Here is a 24,285-nt window from a genome sequence, read left to right as displayed (position 1 = left end):
TTGTTTATAATTCTGATTACTTTCCCATACAGGTGCACATATTCAATTTCTGAATTTCTCTACTGAAGCTAATCATGACTTTCTTGAAATTCAGAATGGGCCTTACCACACCAATTCTATGATAGGGCAGTTTAGCGGAACGGAACTCCCACCATCTTTGCTAAGTACAACTCATGAAACACTCATCCATTTTTATAGCGATCACTCAGAGAATCGACAAGGATTTAAGCTTGCATACCAAGGTAAGTAATAATTAAACCAATGAACCATATAGAGAATAAGAGGCATGGTAACTTACTTATTATGGAATGACCTCAAAATATTTTTCTTTTGCTTTTTTAAAAATAATTATGATAATGTATAGCTGTTATAGAGTGTTTTTCATGCATAGACCTCAAGTTATTTTACAAAGGAAGTTATGTATCAGTATCCCCGCTTTACAGATGGGGAAACTGAGGAAGGAGTGAAGTGACTTGGCCAAAGTTACTGATAGAGCTTACAGTAGAACCCAGGTCTGTCGAGTCCCTTTCTTGTGGTTTATCTACTGGATTATGTTGCTTCCTTTTATTGCTCTGCTGGCCAAATTTAGAAGTTCTCATTATTAGGTTTGTACTCAATAGGAGTTTTACTTGAATAAGACTAGTCAAAACTGAATAAGAACTTACGGATTTAGTCATAATTGTTTAGAAAGTATGTGTGTATATATTATAAAATAGAAATATTTATAACATGTTGAGTTTTGCAATCTAAACTCCTGTGAAAAGAAACAGAAACTCAGAATGCCAAGAAATGCAACTAAAACAAATACATTCAGATTTGTTCAAGCACATCCAAGACCCTACAAAGATTTATGCATGTGCTTAACTTTAAGTACTGTGAGTAGTCCTACTGACTTCAGTGCGCCTCTTCAAAGTGCATACAATAAAGTATATGCATAAAGCTTTGCTGGATCAAGGCCAAGACTTTGTATAATGTTTAAGTTAATGAAATAGAGCATATGAACTGTTTAATGTTTCATCTATCTTCCTTTTTGTTTGCTTTCTTCTCATCTCTCAATTTTTTTTGTTTCATATAAATAACATTACTAATTAGTGCACATATCTATAACTTTAACATGATACTGTGAGCCTTAATCACTGTTGCAGGGCCAAGGGCAGAACAATGAGAGAGAACGGCTGACTGTAGGCTTGGGTTTGAACAGAAAGCACCCTCTGGTTCGGATTTTATTGTGGGAGTTCTGGTTTAATTGAAATCTGATACTAGTTTTAAAAAGTTTCTGTTATGCATGTGGTCTGGCCTAGTAGTCAGAGCAGGAGTCAGGTCTAATGGAAGGAGCATGTGTCCAGGTTGGGGGATGAAGCCAAGGGATAGGACCTGAGTCAACTGTCAATTACTAGAGCCAGGGGTCAAGCCAGAGTCAGAACCAGGAATCAAAGCTGAGGGCCAGAGCTGAGGTCAGATACCAAATGCCAGAGCCAAGGGTCAAGCCATAATCAGGGTCAGAAGTTGGAGGCTGGGGTCAGAGTCAGGACTGGTAACTGATGGTCAAAAGGAAGGCAAATGGGCAGGAACTGGAGGAGAGGGAAGGGTCAAGCACAGAGCAGGATCATCATGGGAACAGGAGCAAAGGCAGTGGTGAAGCAGGAGTCAAGAGTGGATCAGGGTTCAGGAATGGGGTTGGGTGCAGGAGGCAGGCACAAGCAGAGTCCAGTGCAGCCACAACAGGAAATCACCATTTTGCTCAGATAAACTCCTTGTGCCTCCTTCTGACATAAGTAGTGTGGTTGAACCAATCAGTGGAGCTGTGTGATCCTTGGAAAAGGGCTCCCGTGGGTGGTACCTTGGTTGAAGCTATAGTCCTATTAGCTTCTTGGCCCACCAGGTTTTAGCAGAACTTTGGTAGAGGACAGGATGCAGCAGTTATCTGGGGACTCCCAGATCTGATTTCAAAACACACAACATCACACTCGTGTTCTTTCCAGGCAGTTTTAGAAGCAGTAAACTAAAAAAATTCTATAACATAAACACAGTACGAGCCCGTACAGGGTAGCTCCTGAGTTTTCTCCAAAGCTCTCTGTCCTAGCTTCTGGCTAGAATAATCCCAGTGTCTCTTTCCCTACAGATTGTAACAAATTTTCCTTTAACTATATTGAGTCCAAATAAGTTCAGTTATACTTCAGACCTCAAACTTCAAGCCATTATCTGGCTCTTTGATACCTTCTGCTAGACACACCATTGTGACTAGAATGGCAAACTTTTGGCATCCCCTCCAAAGGAGCGAATAAACTAATTTGTTTTATGATTTTTTCTCTGTGTTGTCTTTGGGGAGGTAGGGCACATGGGCTTGGTTTGGTTTGGGGTTTCTTGTAGTGTTGGTGTGGCTTTCTCTCTTTCATGTCCCTAATGGAAAATGTGGTTTTCTTTTGTCTTTGTTGACATTTAAACAAACCATCATCTGCCTATCCTGTTGCTCCTGTTCAGAGTTCTGGCAGAATACAAGGAAGACTGTTAGTGAGATTTCTTAACAAACATTGTGATATCATAATACTGCACAACATGTTGCCAGTTGTACCTGGTAAAGTTGAATCTCAAAATTCCACATACCATATATTCACACAATGAAATTGCTGGGTCATTTTATCAACTGCACTGTGATTTATTAGTAGGATGCTGCAGTGAGAGCTCATATCTGCTAAAAATTGTTTTTTTTTAATTGGGAATGGTAACTAATAAAGAGGACAGATCACTGATTCAGAGAGATCAAGGTTGCTTGGTAAACTGGGTGAAAGCAAACAGTATGTGTTTTAATAGTGCTAAATGTAAATGTGTACATCCAGGAACAAAGACTGTACATTTTGCTTACAGTGTTGGGGACTCCATCCTGTAGCTGAAAAATATTTGGGGTCATTGTGAGTAATTAGCTGAACATGAGCTCCCAGCAAGACGCTATGGCCAAAAAGAGCTATTGTGATCCTAGGATGCATAAATAGGAGAATCTCAAGTAAGAGTAGAGAAGTTATTTTACTTCTCTATTTTGCACTGGTGCTAACACTGCTGGAGTACTGTGTCCAGTTCTGGTGCCCACAATTCAAAGAGGATTCTGATCAATTGAAAAGGGTTCAGAGAATAGCCACAAAAATGATTCAAGGATGAGAAAGCATGCCTTATAGTGATAGACTCAAGGAGCTCAATTGATTTAGCTTACCAAAGAGAAGGTTCATGGATGACTCGATTACTGTCTTTAAGTACCTGCATGGGGAACAACTCTTTAAAAATGTACTCTTCAATGTAGCAGAGAAAGGTATAACACGATCCAATGGCTGGAACTTGCAAAATTCTGAGAGGAAATGAGGTGTACATTTTTAATGGTGAAACAATTTACCAAGGGTTGTAGTGTATTCTCAATCACTGACCATTTTAAAATCAAGATTGTATGTTTTTCTAAAAGATATGCTCCAGGAATTATTTTGTGCAAGTTCTGTGGGTTGTGTTATACAAGAGGTCAGACTAGTTCATCACAATGGTTCCTTCTGGTCTTAAAAGCTATGAATCTATGACTCTGTGATGTAAAGTAGAATCATGCCTGAGACAAGAAATTGTGAGCGCCACTCCTGTTTTGACTCACCTTAACTACTGGAGAGAGTAGGAGAGAGTTAGTCCTAAAATGAATTAAGAAACATATTAGAAAACATTAAAAATCTGACAAGATATAGGTCCTATAAGAAGGATTTTTTTAAAGCAGACAAGAAAGGATCAAGATAGTTCCTAGGATTATATGTTCTTTGTGAAGATGATCTCAGTGGTCTGTCAAAGGAAATCTTGCTTCTGTGTACTAGAGATTTTTTTGAAGTAACACTTTGTAAATGACTACATGAAGAATCTAGAAAAAAATGAGATGGTCCACTGAAGTAGTAATAATTCAGTAAAAATTGGTTTACTGTAGCATTAAGGCTAATAGGTGATTAAACTAGAGAATTGAGGCTCAGGAACAAAGTTTAGTTAAATTAGCTGGGATTTGGATATTTAAATGTAACAACTAAAAAGATAAAATTTGGAATTATTTTCTTCTCAAAATTTACAGCTATTTTTAAACGTGAACTTATATATTTCCACTGATATGAAAAAAAGAAGGAAACCACAGCAACTTTCCTAACAAAGGCTATTTATTTAGATATTCTGCCATTCAACCATTCTTACTGTTATAAATAGCATGTAAAATGTGGAGTGACTAATTCCTGAATAAAGAACAGGAGTACTTGTGGCACCTTAGAGACTAACCAATTTATTTGAGCATAAGCTTTCGTGAGCTACAGCTCACTTCATCCAATGCATGCAGTGGAAAATACAGTAGGATGATTTTATATACACAGAGAACATGAAACAATGGGTGTTACCATACACACTGTAAGGAGAGTGATCAGTTAAGGTGAGCTATTACCAGCAGGAGAGAAAAAAACCTTTTGTAGTGATAATCAAGATGGGCCATTTCCAGCAGTTGACAAGAACGTGTGAGGAACAGTAGGGGAGGAAAATAAATATGGGGAAATAGTTTTAGTTTGCATAATGACACATCCACTGAATGCTTTACTTGTGAAACATGGTATGTTGGCCTGTCAAAAATTCTCTGGTCACTTGCTAATTCAGACAGGAAAACAAGACAATGTATTCAGTTAGGAACTGACAGAACAAAAACTGAATTGGCTTCTAAAGTATTTGTAATTTATTTACAATAAAGTCAGAAAAGGACAACCATAGTTACTCTTGAAAATGTTCTGTGAATACAATTTTTAATACAAAAAAAAATCTTTCTGATGTGTGAAAGCTGTTTGTGCTGTGAAACATTGTTTCCTGTGGGTGGCAAGTGATATGAAGAAAGGCTTAAGTGGCTGACTTTGTGTAGCCCTTACACTCAACTTGATGGCATTTCTTTGTATAGCTGTTTGGATGTAACAGGGAGTCAGTCACAACATTTCAGGGAATGTTCAAAGCATCAGTAGGAAAACCCTACTGATGTGGCTGAAAATGGGGAAAACTGGAGGGGAGAAATGGGTGATGTTCTGAGCCCCTGGCATCTGGGTAGCATTTCTGTAATTTACTAGTGATCAGAGAACCAGTTGATGGCAGACAATAACACACTTCTGCATAACAATATTCCTTATTTTAGCTCTGCCCAGCCTCTAAGTACAATTTAAAAATATTGGACATACTATTTCCTTAGAAGTTTTTAAGGTCAGGCTTGACAAAGCCCTGGCTGGGATGAGTTAGTTGGGGATTGGTCCTGCTTTGAGCAGGGGGTTGGACTAGATGACCTCCTGAGGTCCCTTCCAACCCTGATATTCTATGATTCTATGAAAGAGAGAGAAAAGAAAGGAGAGTAGAAATGGTGGGTGGAATAGGAATGAGGAAGGGGGAATGCGCACACAGCTCCTGGCATGGGAGGGAGAATGGGGTTCTTGGTATAGAGGAGCCTGGTCGGGGAGTGGTCACACAGAGCTTCTAGCTTTGAAGGAAAGGAAGGGGTCACACAGAATCTCTTGTAGGGTAAGAGTGGATGACCCTGTTATGGGGTAGAAGTTGAGACAGGGGAGGGAAAGTGTGCATAAAGGGGCATGGAGGAGCTCACAGAGGCCCTGGCATGGAAAGAGAATAGGGAACCCGAGCTTGAGGTATGGAGGGCATACAGAGCTCCTGGGATGCAGGGGGAGAAACCTAGGCAACCTTAACTAGTTCTGTCAGTTCAGCTCATAATTAAAGAGAACTTCCTGAACCTTAGACAGACACGGGAGCAAAATTTAAATGAACAAACACAAGGTATATATGACACATATGACACAGCTGAGATTTTTTTTATTTCATTTCACCAGTTCACAGAATTATCTTTCCATGAACTGTAGGAAAATTGAGTTGTTAGTGGTATATGATCAGATAATATCAATAGAATTATATACATTGTCTCTAGATAAATCTCTAGCTTAACATTTTTGTCAAAGGAGTGATAATAATAATAATAATAATAATAATAATAAATAAAATCCCTTAAATATTCAGACTGTCATGGAAAAGGAGATATTTCAACTATGTTGTGTTTTACAGATGGTAAAATACAGATAGTCACTACCTGAATGTGATAAAAAAAATTAGGACCTATAATTACAGCCATGCTTTTTGCTTAAGCTGCAGAATTTAATTGTGTATTACAGCCACACTTTTTGCTTAACCTGCAGAATTTAATTGTGTATTACATTATCTCAAAATGGAATGATCAACTAATAAATGCCAAGAATAAATAGTAATGTTAACCTTTTCAGAACTCTGTTTGAAAATAACTTTGTGTACTTACTATTGTATTTTCATCAGCTATGTTCCTAAAACAGCAATGCAACATAGAGGTTATTAAGGAGAAATAACATTTTATTTGTATTAATAGAAACATATGATTTTAAAACATATAGTTGGGGGAATCAAATAACAGGAACAAACAAATAAAATACTAGGACCTCCTCCACCTAGAAATATACTACCCATCAGGCGAGGTATTTCCAGTAGAGATAAGGAGGTGTTAGTACTGTTATACAAGGCACTGGTGAGACCTCACCTGGAATACTGCGTGCAGTTCTGGTCTCCCATGTTTCAGAAGGATGAATTCAAACTGGAGTAGGTACAGAGAAGGGCTACTAGGATGGTCCGAGGAATGGAAAACCTGTCTTAGGAAAGGAGACTCAAGGAGCTAGGCTTGTTTAGCCTAACTAAAAGAAGGCTGAGAGGAGATATGATTGCTATCTATAAATATATCAGAAGGATAAATACCACGGAGGCAGAAGAATTATTTAAGCTCAGTACCAATGTGGACACAAGAACAAATGGATATAAATTGGCCATCAGGAAGTTTAGACTTGAAATTAGACAAAGGTTTCTAACCATCAGAGGAGTGAAGTTCTGGAACAGCCTTCCGAAGGAAGCAGTGGGGGCAAAAGACTTATCTGGCTTCAAGATTAAGCTTGATAAGTTTATGGAGGGGATGATATGATGGGATAGAGTAATTTTGGCAATTAATTGATCTTCAACTATTAATGGTAGATATACCCAATGGCCTGTGATGGGATGTTAGATGGGATGGGATCTGAGTTACTACAGAGAATTCTTTCCTGTGTGTCTGGCTGGTGAGTCTTGCCTACATGCTCAGGGTTTAGGTGATAGCCATATTTGAGGTCAGGAAGGAATTTTCCTCCAGGGCAGATTGGCAGAGGCCCTGGGGGGGGTTCGCCTTCCTGTGCAGCATGGGGCATGGGTCACTTGCTGGAGGATTCTCTGGACTTTGAAGTCTTTAAACCACAATTTGAGGACTTCAATAGCTCAGACATAGGTTAGGGTTTTGTTACAGTAGTGAGTGGGTGAGATTCTGTGGCCTTTGTTGTGCAGGATGTCAGACTAGACAATCATAATGGTCCCTTCTGACCTTAAAGTCTATGATTCTATGATTAACACAACAGTTCTCATTCAGGCAAATATGTGAGGCCAGATAGGGGGGCAAATAGAGATGGATGTAATCAGACAGTTTCTATACCAAACATACGATGTAAAGCTTTTAATGCATAGCAAATATTGTATCTTTTCTTTTTTTAAGAAACAGCATACAGAAATAACACCAGTAATAATCACCATGCCCCCCCACACACACCTTGCTTCTGTTTGGGGGGAGTAATGCCCCCCTGCACGCCTCCCTAACTATGCCTATGCATGGTACCTCTCAGGGATGAGTGGCCCTTTAAGAACGGATCATCTCCTTTTCTATGACTCTTTATCATGATCTTTGCAGTGGAGATGGGGATAGCGCTTTCCCTAATCTCAACAGCCCTTCGTCTTGGGAGAGGGAGCAAATCTTCTCTCCCATACAGGATCTCACAGGATGTTCTTTTAAAGTCAGAGTCCTTCCTCGTCAGCTGTCTTAGTATCCTGTGGATCAGGGACTGAGGGAGTTCTGCATCCTGGACACTTATTAAGAGAGTGGCGGTCCTGACTGCCTGCTGGACATTAACCAAATAATAAGGCCTAGTCCAGGGTTAAATACTTGTAAAGAAAAAAATATATTAATATTGATTGTCTGATTCCTTAGGAAAACAAATTCAAACTATTTCATAGTTGAAATAAAAGGCAAGAAACCTGACTGTTTCTGATGCAAGGGGTTACAGCATGTTTTGCAAAAGTCTTTTGTGAGGACGGCACATGTGTGGTCTGGTTGTCACATAGGAGATATGAGGGGGGTTGACCATGGTTGGTATAGATGGAATCCTCCGAGAATTTAGCTGCCAGTCTATAACAAACTTCTACTGAACATGTGAAAGCTAAGATTTTTCAGGGGCTTATACTATGGCCAAATGTGGGTGGACTTTTACACGGCTAGTACAATGCACATGCCTAACATCAGAGCAATTCCTCTGCTAAATTTCAAGTCCCTGCTGTAACTCATAGGGATATTGCAACTTTTCAGTGTAATGCTTAGGGCATAATATGAGCACCAAAAAATATTTTTCCCTAACTTCGTTCTTGGAAATGGCTGAACTATTTATACCCAAAAAAAAAAAAAAAAGGCCTGAGGAACACACTTGGCATGGAAGCTCTCATACTGAATGTTTAAAGTTTGGAAACCTTATAAGCAATTGAAAACAGCCATCCTATAACGGAAAGTGTTAGGTGATGTCCTCAGCTCCATTGTGTGAATGGTTTTCACCTCAAGACACACCGTAATACTGATTTATAAGTCAAGAATTGGATAGCTGAGCAGCAATATGTGATTTATAAATTATATGCCTAATTAATAAATCATGAAACTGTCTATGAATTATGTGGCTCATTTTTGTCATACTAGTGACTTTTAAGTTAAATTGTAGATCTGATTTATAAACCATGTCATTGATTTATAAGTCTTTACAGAGGTCAAAAACGTTATTGGTTGATATGGCTGCCATAATACAGTATCACTGGCAGAAAGTTATATAAATTAAAAAGATGACCTTTCTGACAGAATGAAATGAAATTGATATACCCTTACAAAAAGGACAAGAAAGACAGGCAAATGAAGAGTCTATGACAATAAAAGCATTTACCAACTAATTGGAATGTCCGTGAGAATATGTACTGTATATTAAAGAAGTGGCTGCGAGGGCAATTAGCATATTTATTTAAACTGAGGAATTTCAGATACTCTTAACTCACAAATGTATTCTTGATTACATTTGGCCGTGCAATAAAAGCTCTTGGGGTAAGAGAAAAGTGTCCTCCCTCTTCCTGAATGAAAGAAAGTGCCATTTCTAACTACAGAAATGCAAAAAGGGAGAGGGAGAAGATTGGGGAGGGGAGATTTATGAATTTAGATGCCTTTTCATAATAATACAATTTAAGAAGAGTTTGTTTTTTAAAGTATTCAAGCAAAACCCCACTACCGTAGTATTAAGGATCCTGAGGTCTGAATAGTTGCTGGAGGGTAAGCCACAATCTAGAAGTGGAGAAGAGAGTGTCAGGGATCTAAAGAGAGACAAGGTGGGTGAGGTAATTTATTTTATTGGGCCAACTTCTGTTAGTGAGAGAGACAAACTCTGAGTTTACACAGAGCTTTTTTCAGGTCTGGGAAAGTCCTTTTATGTGTTATAAAGAAGCCAAAGATGGGGTGGGGATCTCATCTTGTTACTCCTGGGGATCAAAAGTGCTGCAGGAGACAGCCACAAAAGATGTACCTAGTGTATGCTTCCTCTTTCTCAAACACACTCATCTACATACATAATATCGTTTGACCACACTGAAAATAATGGGTTCTATCTAGCAGAAAATAACAATGGGCATTCTAAGTTCCAGAAACCATGAAAGATTCAAAATTGCTCAAATCTCCCTTCATCTCTGGAAAGATTTGCAGAGCTGCCTTAAAGGAAAAGAACTGATGGAAACGTATTGCCTTACTTACAGCTCATGATTCCTCACCTAAGAACCTCAATCTAGATTCTGTGCTGGGCCTCACTATATTCCCCAGAGACATTGTAAAAGGGAAAGAACATCTTCCTGTGTTTTAGCAGCTAAACTGGGAAGCAGGAGGGCTGGGTTCTATTCCTAACTGTCCAATTGCCTTCCCGGGTGATGTTGGGCAAGACTTAAACACATGCTTAAATCACTTGCTTGATTAGTTGGTGTCAGTATTAACTACAGTAAGTTAAACACGTATATGTCATAAAGTCCTCCGGAGAATGACTAGCTTTGGGGGGGAAAAACATTCAGGAATGGGTACTTCACTTTTATTATTGTATTTTTAACAGTTTAAGTTTTATGGCAAGTGTTAATGTAAAATATGCTTGGATAATCACTCTTTGAACTTATCTTTTGACAGCAATATTATCTAATTGTAAATTGGATATTTTGTGAAAGGGCAGGGCATTCTGAATCTCTGTAATCAAAGACAGGAAGGTATTATTACCTTATCCAGAATATATAGATGTTGTGGGTCTGACTGATCCTATGTTCCATTTTAGCAAAATTGTTATCCTTTTCCGCACATAGAACTATTTCTTAACATACAAATATGGTGAAGAAACATCATCTATAATATAAAAAATATTATTTGAAATATATCTTTGTATTGCAGTTGCAATATATGAAACCTGTCTCTGCATATATTAACTACATTAGATTTTATTAATTAATTAAATTTGTTTAATTGGCTAATGTTTTTGTAGTGCTTTGAAGATATAAACCCCTATATTAAATATTAGATATCATTAATGATATTTTTTTATAAAGAGGTATATCTAAAAGGAGCTTCTCTACTGGTGCTCTTGGTAAATTCATTATACATTCTTTTCTAAAGGATTTTACCACTATATGGAATCATAGAAACATGGAATTGTAGGACTGGAAGGGAACTCAAGAGGTCTTCAAGTCCTGCCCCTTGCACTCAGGACAGGACTAAGTATTATCTAGACCATCCCTGACAGGTGTTTGTCTAACTTGCTGTTAAAAATCTCCAATGATGGAGATTTCACAACTTCCCTAGTCAACTTATTCCACAGCTTAATTACATTGACAGTTAGGAAGTTTTTCCCAATGTCCAACCTAAACTGCCATTGCTGCAATTTAAGCTCATTGCTTCTTGCCCTATCCGCAGAGGTTAATGAGAAATATTTTCCCCCTCCTTCCTGTAAAAAATTTTCTGTACTTGAAAATTGTTATCATGTCCTCCTTCAGTCTTCTCTTCTCCAGACTAAACAAACTCAGTTTTTTCAACCTTCCTTCAGAGGTCACATTTTCTAGACCTTTAATTGATTTTGTTGCTTTTCTCTGGACTTTCTCCAATTTGTCCACATCTTTCCTGAAATGTGGCTCCCAAAAGTGGACACAATACTCCAGTTGAGGCCTAATCAGAGTGGAGTGGAGCAGAAGAATTACTTCTTGTGTCTTGCTTACGACACTTCTGCTAATGCATCCCAGAATGCTGTATGCTTTTCTTTTGCAACAGTGTTACACCATTCACTCATATTTAGGTTTTGATCCACTATAACTCCCAGATCCCTTTCTGCAGTAGTCCTTCCTAGGCAGTCATTTCCCATTTTGTATGTCTGCAACTGATTGTTCCTTCCTAAGTGGAGAAAGTTGCATTTGTCTTTATTGAATTTCCTCCTATTTACTTCAGATCATTTCTCCAGATCATTTTGAACTTTGAATCCTACCCTCCAAAGTACTTGCAACCCCTCCGACATCCACAAACTTTATAAGTGTACCTTCTCTGTCATTATCTAAATCATTAATAAAGATATTGTACAGAACGGGACTCAGAACTGATCGTTGTGGGACTCCACTCATTATGCTCTTCCATCATGACTGTGAACCAGTGATAACTACTCTCTCGGAATGGTTTTCCAACCAGTTATGCACCCACCCTACAGAAGCTCCATCTAGGTTGTATTTCCCTACTTTGTTTATGAGAAGGTTATGTGAGACAGTATCAAAAGTGTTATTAAAGTGAAGAAATACCACACCTACTGCTTTCCCCCATTCCCAGCTCCAAGGCTTGTTACCCTGTTAAAGAAAGGTATTAGATACCTGAGTTAAGATGACTGGTCTGTAATTCCCCAGATTGTCCTTATTCCCCTTCTTGTAGATTGGCACTATATTTGTCCTTTTCCAGTCCTCTGGAATCTCTCCCGTCTTCCATGACTCTTTGAAGATAATCGCTAATGGCTCAGATCTCTCCTCAGACAGCTCCTTGAGTATTCTAGGATGTATTTCCTTGGGCCCTGGTGACTTACATAGTTTGATAATTTAAAAACAATATCTCTTTTACTTTCTGGAATGTGAAAATCTCACATTTTTGATGAACATGTGACTATAATGATTACAATGTAGATAATTGCATTAAAGTGTAAACAATTGTTGCCATTAAGTGTTTGCTGCTCTAATAGGTGCAGTCACTATAAAACATAATTGGTGCAGATAACATGAAAAAGTTGCCACTCAAACAAATATAAACCACCACAGTATTATATTTAGCTTATTTAACAATCAGTAATTTTTCAAAGTCTGAAATTTCTTACTAGTACAATACCAGTGTAATGTTTTGCATTGCCATATAAGGTCTCTGGATGCAAGTGCACAATCACACATAAAGTATTGCACAAAATCTAAGTTGTATTGGTAACTGTGCTGCAATGACAATGTCTCTTATTGGATGATATAGAGAGCGTTATAGGAATCTGCAAATTTGCATCAAATTACATGCTGTGAAAGCCTCCATCAGGTGTGTTAACATACTCCATCGTTAAAAAAAAAAGCACTTCAAAATGTGGATGTCTTGCTCTGAGTGAGGTACTGTATAGTTGGGCATCCAGATAAATGTCATTGGCAATCCAGAGTGTTGTTACTTTTTTCCCCAATCAAACATTTGTGTTTCCCACAAGAGAAAAAGTTAAAAACTGCTTGTCCTGATTATCTAAGAGCCCCCTTTATAAATGAGAGTAGTTACTTCTGTTACTATAACAGTGGAAATTAAGTGTCAAACTGAAAACATGTTCAGACAATATTATGGGCCTTTTGTTATGTTCACACTTTGTAGTATTATAGTGGGCCAGATTTTAATTTGATACTTACTTTAAATTGATACTTTAAACCTCAAGCTACGTTGAATTGGTGAAGCTCTTTTCTGGAGCTATATTGATTTAAACCAGTGAAAAATCTGGGCCGTTAGGCCTTATTAGACAGTTTGGCCTAGATCCTCAAGGGTATTTAGGTGCATAACTAGGTTTGCCAGGCATCTGGTGTTTGACCCTGGTGGCTATGGTCACCGCCGCTAACTGGGCCATTAAAAGACTTGTTGGAGGTGCAGGAAGGCTAAAGCAGGGTCCCCGGCTGCCCTGGCTCCATGCAGCGCCCGGAAGTGGCAGGCATGGCTCTGTGGCTCCTAGGTGCAGGGGCAATTAGTGAAGTTTGGTGCGCTGCCGAGTGCTGACTCCGCAGCTCCCATTGGCCAGGAACTGCAGCCAATGGGACCTGAAGGGGCGGTGCCTGGCTGCCCCTGCGCCTAGGAGCTGGACATGCCAGCCACTTCCAGGAGCAAGGTGGAGCCAGGGCAGGCAGGGTGCCTGCCTTAGCCCTGCTGTGCCACCGAGTGGGAGCAGCCTGAGGTAAGCACCACCTGGCTGGAGCCTGCACCCCAAATCCCCTCCTGGCACCACAGCCCTGAGTCCCCTCCCGGAGCCCACACCCTTTCCTGAACCCCAATCCCAGCCCTGAGTCCCTTCCTGGAGCCTGCATCCTGCACCCCCTCTTGCAACCCAACCCCAGCCCTGAGTCCCCTCCCACACACAAATGCCCTCTGGGAGCCTACACACCCTCCAGCACCCCTGTCCCAGCCCGGAGCCCCCTCTTGCATCCCAAATCCCTCGTTCCCCTACTCAGCCGGAGCCCGCACCCCCTCCCTCACCTCAACCCCTGGCCCCAGCCCTGCCCTAGCTCCCACACTCAGAACCCCTCAACCCTAGCCCACGTTCCTCTCCTGCATCCCAAACCCCTCATCCCCGGCCCCAACCCCGTATCCCAGCCCAAAGCCTGAACTCCTCATTTCTGGCCCCATCCCAGACCCTACACCTCAATCCGCTGCCCCAGTCCAGTGAAAATGAGTGATGGTGCGGGAGAGCAAGTGATGGAGGGAGTGGGGTGGAGTGGATATGGGATGGGACCTCGGAGAAGGGGTGGGACCTAGGGGCAAGGGTGTTCGTTTTTTTGCGATTAGAGCATTGGCAACCCTACACATAACTCCTATTGAAATCAAACAAATCATAGAATCATAGAATATCAGGGTTGGCAGGGACCTCAGGAGGTCATCTAGTCCAACCCCCTGCTCAAAGCAGGACCAATCCCCAACTAAATCATCCCAGCCAGGGCTTTGTCAAGTCTGATCTTAAAAACCTCAAAGGAAGGAGATTCCACCACCTCCCCAGGTAACACATTCCAGTGCTTCACCACCTTCCTAGTGAAAAAGGTTTTCCTAATATCCAACCTAAACCTCCCCCACTGCAACTTGAGACCATTACTCCTTGTTCTCTCATCTGCTGCCACTGAGAACAGTCTAGATCCATCCTCTTTGGAACCCCCTTTCAGGTAGTTGAAAGCAGCTATCAAATCCCCCCTCATTCTTCTCTTCCACAGACTAAACAATCCCAGTTCCCTCAGCCCCTCCTCATAAGTCATGTGTTCCAGTCCCCTAATCATTTTTGTTGCCCTCCGCTATACGCTTTCCAATTTTTTCACATCATTCTTGTAGTGTGGGGCCCCAAACTGGACATAGTACTCCAGATGAAGCCTCACCAATGTCGAATAGAGGGGAACGATCACGTCCCTCGATCTGCTGGCAATGCCCCTACTTATACAGCCCAAAATGCCAATGGCCTTCTTGGCAACAAGGGCACACTGTTGACTCATATCTAGCTTCTCGGCCACTGTAACCCATAGGTCCTTTTCTGCAGAACTGCTGCCTAGCCATTCGGTCCCTAGTCTGTAGCGGTGCATGGGATTCTTCCATCCTAAGTACAGGACTCTGCACTTGTCCTTGTTGAACCTCATCAGATTTCTTTTGGCCCAATCCTCTAATTTGTCTAGGTCCCTCTGAATCCTATCCCGACCCTCCAGCATATCTACCTCTCCTTCCAGTTTAGTGTCATCTGCAAACTTGCTGAGGGTGCAATCCATGCCATCCTCCAGATCATTAATGAAGATATTGAACAAAACCGGCCCAAGGACCGACCCTTGGGGTACTCCACTTGATACCGGCTGCCAATTAGTCATGGAACCATTGATCGCTACCCATTAAGCCCGATGATCTAGCCAGCTTTCTATCCACATTATAGTCCATTCATATAGCCCATATTTCTTTAACTTGCTGGCAAGAATACTATGGGAGACCGTGTCAAAAGCTTTGCTAAAGTCAAGGAATAACATGTTCACTGCTTTCCCCTCATCCACAGACCCAGTTATCTTGTCATAGAAGGAAATTAGATAGTCAGGCATGACTTGCTCTTGATGAATCCATGCTGACTGTTCCTGATCACTTTCCTCTCCTCTAAGTGCTTCAGAATTGATTCCTCGAGGATCTGCTCCATGATTTTTCCAGGGACTGAGGTGAGGCTGACTGGCCTGTAGTTCCCCGGATCCTCCTCGTTCCCTTTTTTAAAGATGGGCACTACATTAGCCTTTTTCCAATCGTCCGGGACCTCCACCGATCGCCATGAGTTTTCAAAGAAAATGGCCAATGGCTCCACAATCACATCTGCCAACTCCTTTAGCACTCTCGGATGCAGCGCATCTAGCCTTGGACTTGTGCTTGTCCAGCTTTTCTAAATAGTTCCAAACCACTTCTTTCTCCACAGAGGGCTGGTCACCTCCTCCCCATGCTGTGCTGCCCAGTGCAGTAGTTGGGGAGCTGACCTTGTTCATGAAGACAGAGGCAAAAAAAAAAAAAAATCAGTGAGAGTTAGGTGTCTAAATACCTCGGAGGATCTGGACCTTAGAATTTTTTTTTCTAAATAAGTGAGATTTGTTTGAGGAGCATTAATACCCTCTTGATTCTGTTTGAGCCATCTGAAAGGAAAATACATTTGAAAGTCATACTGTCTCTCTCTAGGTAGATATATTTGAAGGGGGGTTCTCTGATCAGTTATTGAGAGTTTTGTCGTGTCTTTTTATGTGGTACATGGAGTAAGTTTCTAAATCACAGGGGCATTAAAAGCTTCATAATTATTTTAAAATACCGTTTAAGGCATTTATCAAGGTTTTAAAGCTTCACACATAGCCATGAGGAAATTCTGTCACAGGTTCACCAGGTCCAAAATTATATTAAAAGGAAATTATGCAGAATTATGTGGGTCCTTCAGTGAAATCCTATACGACAAATAATTTGCCCCAGATTTCTAGGGTGATGAAATTATATCTGAGGCAGTGGTCTCATGTGCTACCTTTGCAAGGAGAAATAGAATCAGACCAACATTTTCAAATGTAGACACCAATATGTAGCCTGAAGTTCATGGATGTTGAGTACCCTCATCTCATTGGAAATGTTAGATACTCAAATTTAAAAAAAAAAATCAGTCTGTTTGTTAATTCTGTAAATAAGACTAATTAAAGGCACATAGTATTGATACCCAGTGCTTCTTTTATGAAAGTTTGTGTACCTTTGCTCAGTGAATGTGAAGCATATGTATTTTGTGAGTTCTGTAATGTTTAATTTTTGAAGTAACATTATTTTAGAGTATATCTGAAAATAATATTAGAAAAGCAGACTGTGGAGATGTAAGATTTTTCTGTTAATATTAAGAGTTTTTGCTATGTAAAGCCATGGAATGCCATATGTCTTCAGTTTAATTGCTTCTAGTGGCAACATAGATCTTAGTTTGCTCATTTTTAAATTCTGTGTACACATATATTGTTAATTTATTAAACTAGTTATTCATATGCCTCTTTAATCTAATAAATTATATAATTTTGTGCCTTTGTGTATTATGGTAAAAATATTGTCATAGTATCAATTAATCAGCTCATTAGAACGCAGAAAGTAGGCTATGTTTGTAGCAGAGAAATAAAATGCAAAGCAAATAAAGGTTTAATATAGTATCCTAGTCTGCAATTATCTGCTGTAAATCATTGACAAGCTAGAGTTAGGGAGCCTTACAAAATACTTATTGGATCATACCTAGCCTATGTCCAAGCAAAGGATTTAATATAACACTTTAAAAAGGGCCAAAATAGTAAGACAGCATCCTATGAAATTTCCTTCTTTTAAATATGTGGTAACTGCAAATGCCTAATGCAGTCACTCCAGAACAAATGTTTGGCTTGTACAAAGACGTAAAGGGGATAGAATCACCGAAAAGCTTGGGGGTCCTTAAACACACAAGCCCTGCACTGATTATTTTGCCCAGCCTCCCAACACAGGTTCCTTGAGGATCCTTTCCAAACTCCTCAAATGGACTGTTCCTTCTAGTCCCTTTCCCTTGGAAAGAGTCATCCTACCTGACTCCTAGATTTTTTTCCTCACAGAACATCCAAATGGATGATTCTTTCCTCATTGATAACATTGTGTCAGTCCCCTTATTGTTGGAGATACTAGGCGTCTAGTCTTAATCTAACTCAGAAAATATCAGATAATCTATTTTAGTTTAATATTTATTTCTGTTTTCTTCCAGCTTATGAGTTACAAAACTGCCCAGATCCTCCTCCTTTTTTAAATGGATATATAGTCAACTCGGATTACAGCGTCGGTCAATCAATATCATTTGAGTGCTATCCTGGGTATGTTTTAATAGGTCACGCTGTTCTCACTTGCCAACATGGGATCAACAGGAACTGGAACTACCTTTTCCCAAGATGTGAAGGTAACTTTATGGTGATATCTTAGAGCTCATGCTGCTCTCTTATTATTTTTATTTGTATTTGTTTACTTTAGCTTGTCCTAAAAAGTAGCATCTTTATCATAGGCTGCACTAGTGACAACTCTGGTGAAAATATCAGTTGTAATTCTGTAACCCTCTTAGCAGCAAATTCACATGCCCATTAAAGGCTTGACATTGATGCCACTGAAGTTATGGGAAGTTTCCTGAATGAATGGCACTCATGAAAGAGATCCTCAGAACTGTTGCTGAATTGTTTAATGAAGTTTGTGTTCCTTTCTTGAAGTTCTGCTCCTGTTTCCTTAGTGCCCCAGTGGAATGTGTACTTCATAAACATTAGCGGTTGTTCCCCAGTAGAACTTTTGTCTGAAAGATGAAAGCACAAAAAGGCCTTTGACAAAGCTCCACACAAGATTATACTAAAGGGACTAAGGACTTGAATACACAGTGACACACAGGAAAATTAATCCAGATTAACTAAAGGTATGAATTTAAAGTGAAATCATTAAAGTGTCCTGTGTGGACACGCACTCTGAATTAAAGTGGCCTTTATTTAGTTTAACAAATCCACTTTAAATTCACACCTTTAGTTCAGAGTAATTTTCCTGAGTGTCCCTGTGTAGATCACCCTAAGTAGTCAAGGTGTGAGAAGTAAAGTATTGTCATGAATAAGAAACTGGGTAAGATACAGAAAACAAAGACTAGGAATAAACAGTCAATTTTCATTATAGCAGAAGATTACAATGGGTTCCACAAGGTTACCCATTAGATACCATCTGAAAAATAAGACAGACTTGAATGTTTAAAAAAATACTGTTGTGGGACAGATAAAGTAATTGAATAAATAGGATACGGACATATTTAAAAATAATTATGCACACTTTTTAGAGTAATAATCTGTAATGCTACTCTCACTTAAACGTATCTTTTAAAGAAAGTGGATTGGTGTGTTATTCCCACCTATATGTGCGTTCCATATAGGACCAGTGTTCAGTATATTAATGATGTGGAAAAGTAAGCAATCGGTCAGACAACAAAATTTGCAGATGACCCAAAATTATTGAGGTTAAGCAGGACTGGAAAAGGAATTTCAGAGAGACCTAAGGAAGTTAGATGAATGGACCATTAAGAGTTTTGGAAAAGAGAGAAATCATCATGCTTTAGGGCATAACCCAATCTCTGATTATGGGGAGTTAGAAGGAAACTCTTTATGGGGATAGATTATATTACTTCCTACTGAAATCTCTTGGACTTTCCTCTGGGGTAGTTGATGCTGACCAATATCAGAAACAAAAAAGTGAACTATGGACCAATGGTCTGGTCCAGTATATCAATTCCTATACTCCTAAATTGTGAATTAACCACTGTGAATGATGCTTTCAATTTATGTATTTATTTATATTTTTCTGAGTAGTGCCCCCATGCCTGAACTGCAACTGTTTTGTAAGCCTGTATGGGTGCATACATGTTGTGTGTGAGACAGAGAGAGAGAGAGATTGATTTAGGATGAGAAGCTTATACTATTCCCTTATTTTGATATTTAAACTCAATATTGTGAAAACCTCAGCAACTAAAAATTCCAGAGTAGTTAGCCTGAATTACCTCAAATTACTAAAATATATGGCAATCTCAAATGAAACATACAGGAGAAGTGCACATTATTGTACCTTTCATAGAATGCAAATGAACTACAAAGAAACAACACAATTAAAATACCATTCCAATATTAGTAAATGAATTGCTTGGAGAAATGCAAAGCAATTAAAATGACCAACATTTTCTCCCTTTTGACATGCAAAATATCCAGTTGGAAACAGGAAATTAAATAACATTGTGTTTAAACTTCTAAAGGAATGAAATTCAACATTTTTTACCATAATCATTATTTATTATTTGTATGACAATGGTTCCTAGTAAGTAGCTGAGAAGGAGGCCCAATTGTGCTAGTTATTGTACATACATAGAATAGTAGACAGTCCCTACCCCAAAGAGCTTACAGTCTAAATAGACAAGACAGATAAAGTGGTAGGGAAAAGGGTTAAAGCATATAGAGAATGTGATCAATGTGATGGTGGGAAACATCATGTTAATGCCACATTTTTATTTTACTTTTAAATTTAGATGGGGTTTTGTTTAGGAAGAAGAGGGTATTAGCTAGTAGAGAAAAAAAGAAGGGAGAAGGGAAGATTGAAAGGGGGTATTGAGAGAGGGACTGGACAGGAGAGGGAAACGAGGAGGAACATATTAAAGGAAGGTGGGGGAAGGCTGAAGTGTTGATAGCGTGAGAAAGGATGCGGGGGTAAGTTGGAGCAAACATATAGTGAACACAGGGAAGAGAATTCCCAGATTCAAAACTGTAGAAAGCAACCTGATGACATCACCAGTGTCCACCAGTCTCTGCAGTAGAACCTGCTAAGACGATTCCTTGTACTTGTTCTGGCCATCTTTGCTTTCTTTTGCCCCTAGTGCTAGCTGAAATATCTTTCTTTCCAATGCCATATCTTTCCTCCCTGGGATATCTTTCTTCCCCAAGCCCCCGGGTCTTGGGGCAGGTCAGTGTTGCATGGATCCTGGTACCCATGTGAGTGGATGGGTGGATCACCGCTGCTCCACAGTTCTAGGTCCAGATGTAATGGTGGGGGTTTAGTGATTAGATGTTATGTTATACAGTCATTTGCACTGTCCATCTCCCTAATCTCTGAGTGAATTAATCCATAGATTTTGACCTTCCCCTACTCAAGTCTTGCCTCAAAACAAAAGCACTCTTTAGATTTGAAGTTGCTCATCTTTTACCCAGCAAAATAGTGATTCATGTTCTTATTTAATTTATATTGTCATTGAAGTTATCTGAGAGGCTGTACAATTTTAAAGTTAATAATTAAAATAAAATGTACCCCAGTTGCCAAAAATATTGAAATGGAAAAGCTGATGAAAAAAATGAGAGCAAAATTATTGGAAAGGCATAGCTAAATAGAAAGGATCTTCACAGAGCCTTGAAGGCAGATACGTATAGAGCCACAATAAAAGATGTACTGTACTCAGGAAGGAATTTTCTTTGATGAGAATAACACACCAATCCACTTTCTTTAAAAGATACGTTTAAGTGAGAGCAGCATTACAGATTATTACTGTAAAAAGTGTGCATAATTATTTTTAAATATGTCCGTATCCTATTTATTCAATTACTTTATCCGTCCCACAACAGTATTTTTTTTTAAACATTCAAGTCTGTCTTATTTGTCAGATGGTATCTAATGGGTAACCCCATGTTCCGATAAAACACTTAAACTAGCTATGTTGTCATTTTGAGCTAACATAATGAATGGCGTGATCCTGGATTTTTCTTCACTCCTTCGCTTCCTGAGAGAGACAGATGACTTATTTCCCTTCTTTTTGAATAGTCCTGCTGTATTGTTTTACTTTATGTGCACAGTAGGTAAATGCAGGACCCCATTAAAGTCTAGGCCTCAGGCACAGTTATTTTGGGGTACCTTTTTAAAAAAAACAATTGAACAAAGAGAATTGGCTGAGTAGTAGGACTCAGAGGAAGTAATGGCAGGCTGCCATGCATTGAGCAGCTGCTAGTTGCTATGGCATACACAGTTTAGTTAACATCTGGGCAGCTGTCTAGAGGGATTTAATTGAGAGCCATGGAGAATATATCATATCTTGGAAATTGTTGGGTATTTTTAAAAACATGTAATTTGGTACAATATAATGCATTTTAATGGTCCAATTTTTTTTCTTTGGAAACATCCTTTAAATTCATTTTATAAAACATATAAATTGGATATATTTATTCAGTGGAATATATTGTGTGTTGTATATCAAAACCGAGCATGAATAACATGAGTAATGGAAGTGATGGAATAAAAGAATTTATGAATCAAGACACTTGATCCCAGGTAGGAGATAGGAGCACTAATCAACACCAGAATGTAACCCCTGGACTCAACAGTCGGGTGGCTTGTAGACACCATTGACTAGGTCCATCTCTTTCTCACAGCTTACAGGGAATGGTTACACAAGACATCCCAGAGGATCCCCTCACATGGATTGGGAAAGGGTGGCTGGATTCCAACCATTGTGACCTATGAGAGAGAAGGTGTCCTTCCTAGGAAGTGAGAGAGTGACTCCAGCCCAAAGTGCATCAATGATGGGATGAAAATAGAGAACTGGGCATGGATTTCTGAATAGCCCATACAGGAGCACACACTAAATGTGGGAAACTGTGAGGGAGATCATGCTTGTGCACTTAGTGTGTGCTGGATGGTGACAGACAGTAGTAGGGAATGCAGACTGGGCCACCTGAAGCACACTCAGAGACCTAGTGCAGTCAGGAGAGGCATCAGGAAAGGCTAAGTTTGAAGAGCCTGCATCCTTCATTTTATCACCCAGCAAACACAGCTGCCAGCTTATAAACCTTAGCCTGGAATTCCACCTTTGAGTACTATGATGGGAGATAAGGCTGGCACTGATATGAAGAAAGTTATGGTGAGGCTAAATGAGGAGGGTGAAGAGAAAGGAGAGAAAATTGTTCAGAGAAAGATAAAGCTAGGAGAGAGGATGGGATTTTGGCCAAAGAGAGTGTGACATTCCCCTCTGGTGTTATCTGGATCGGTGATCTGCTAGGCCTCTCCAATCTTTGACTCTGGAAGCCAGCCTTACCCTGCTGTGCTGTGAGAACCCCCACTCCTGGGCTGTTCACCCACAGCCTCTGGCATGTAAACTGCTCCCAGCTACTTGTAAGCGAATGACACCAGCCAATATCTCCAGTCCCAGACACAACCCTAGGAACCTCCATCTTGCAGTGTCCAATTATGCCTGCTGGATGCTGCAAGCTTATATAAATTTGTCAATTTAACAAGAAGAAAAGGAGTACTTGTGGCACCTTAGAGACTAACCAATTTATTTGAGCATAAGCTTTCATGAGCTACAGCTCACTTTGAGCTCAAATAAATTGGTTAGTCTCTAAGGTGCCACGAGTACTCCTTTTCTTTTTGCGAATACAGACTAACACGGCTGTTACTCTGAAACCAATTTAACAAAGAAAGTGATATGTACCAGGCTTGTTCTCCCAAGGGGAGTCTCTGACATGCTTCAAACCAAATACACTGCTTCAGGTAGAATAAACAAACAGATTTATTAACTATGAAGGTAGATTTTAAGTGATTATAAGTCAAAGCATAACAAGTCAGAGTGGTTACCAAAAGAAAAGAAAATATAAGCACACAGTCTAAACTTTCAACCCTATTAGACTGGGCAGCAACTAGATTAAGCAGTTTCTCACCTCACTGGATAGTGAAGTCTTTAATATACAGGCTTGTTCCTTAAACCTGGGCCAATCTCCTGTGTTGGAGTTTTGTCTTCTTCTCAGTGTCTTGGTTGCTTGCAGCATAGGTGGAGTGGGAGAAGAGCCCAGTATGTGTCCACTCTGCTTGTTTTATACTCTCAGTCCATGTGCTTGTAGAACACAAGTCCAGGCATGTCTGTGGGGCATTGCTGAGTTTCTCTAAGCAAAGTTGAGCAATTCCCCTGGTGTAGCCTCATTCAGGTGAGTTATCACATTATAGCTCCCTTGCTGGACAATTGCTGTTGATGGGTTGACACCCGACCTGGAGGTTGGTTATTTTCCTTGCTGTTACCACTGGGGAGCTAATATCTGGCTGATTCCTCAACTTACAGCATGTTTTAGTGAGAACTGTACAACACAATTCTCATAACTTCATACGCATTAATGATATACATCTATGGATAGAGAAATTACTTTCAGCAGATCATGATCTTTCCCCTGATACCTTACAAGGCATGCCTTGTATGTAAGATCATGATTATATGAAAATGAGGAATATGGGAGTTACAGTACACTCCCCCAAGGTACAGAATGTCACAGAGTTTTGGACAAATCATGGTCAGAGGAAGGAAAGAGACTGTGGGAACTTGGAAGACTAGTAACCAAGATGTGACAGGGGCAGAAAAATCCAGGGCAAGGTAGGAAGTTTGGAGTGGATCAAAGTATGCGGTATGACAGATGGGGGCAAAGGAAGAGGTTAGAAAACAGGAGGATAGAATAATGGCAAAAAGATACTGGAAGAGAGAAAAGGGAAAGAAAAAATAAATGAATAAAACAGTGGAAGGTGAAAACAAAAAAAAACCCCAAGAAAAAACATGCTTAAGGATAATTGTTTTTTGTTCATTTGTTTTTTTGCAGATGTATCCATTTTCTTACAGATTTTTATCTTATTTAATGTTGAAAATAGAGGGAGGGGAAAGAGGGTGTTACAATCTGGCCCAGTCTTCTCTTCTGGACAGTCACCAGTGTGTTGTAAACAGACTCAAATCATGAGCCCCACTTGCTTCGAAGCCCTTG

General features: G+C 39.7%; 1 protein-coding gene across 4 annotated transcripts in view; it reads left to right on the top strand.

Annotated features, from left to right (window-relative positions):
- CSMD1 (CUB and Sushi multiple domains 1) overlaps positions 1 to 24,285 on the top strand; it is a 2,000,616-nt gene that overhangs the window by 1,758,177 nt on the left and 218,154 nt on the right. For all 4 annotated transcript variants that reach the window (XM_073336216.1, XM_073336215.1, XM_073336217.1 and 1 more), the window contains exons 41-42: positions 33 to 242; positions 17,712 to 17,900. In XM_073336216.1, the coding sequence (XP_073192317.1) occupies positions 33 to 242; positions 17,712 to 17,900 (399 nt within the window). The remainder of the gene's footprint in view (positions 1 to 32; positions 243 to 17,711; positions 17,901 to 24,285) is intronic.

The sequence above is a fragment of the Lepidochelys kempii genome, chromosome 3 (genome assembly GCF_965140265.1).
Source record: "Lepidochelys kempii isolate rLepKem1 chromosome 3, rLepKem1.hap2, whole genome shotgun sequence".
In the NCBI taxonomy this organism is placed as follows: Eukaryota; Metazoa; Chordata; order Testudines; family Cheloniidae; genus Lepidochelys; species Lepidochelys kempii.
The sequence above is the reverse complement of the archived record's forward strand: the minus strand, read 5'-3'. Positions and strand labels throughout refer to the sequence as shown.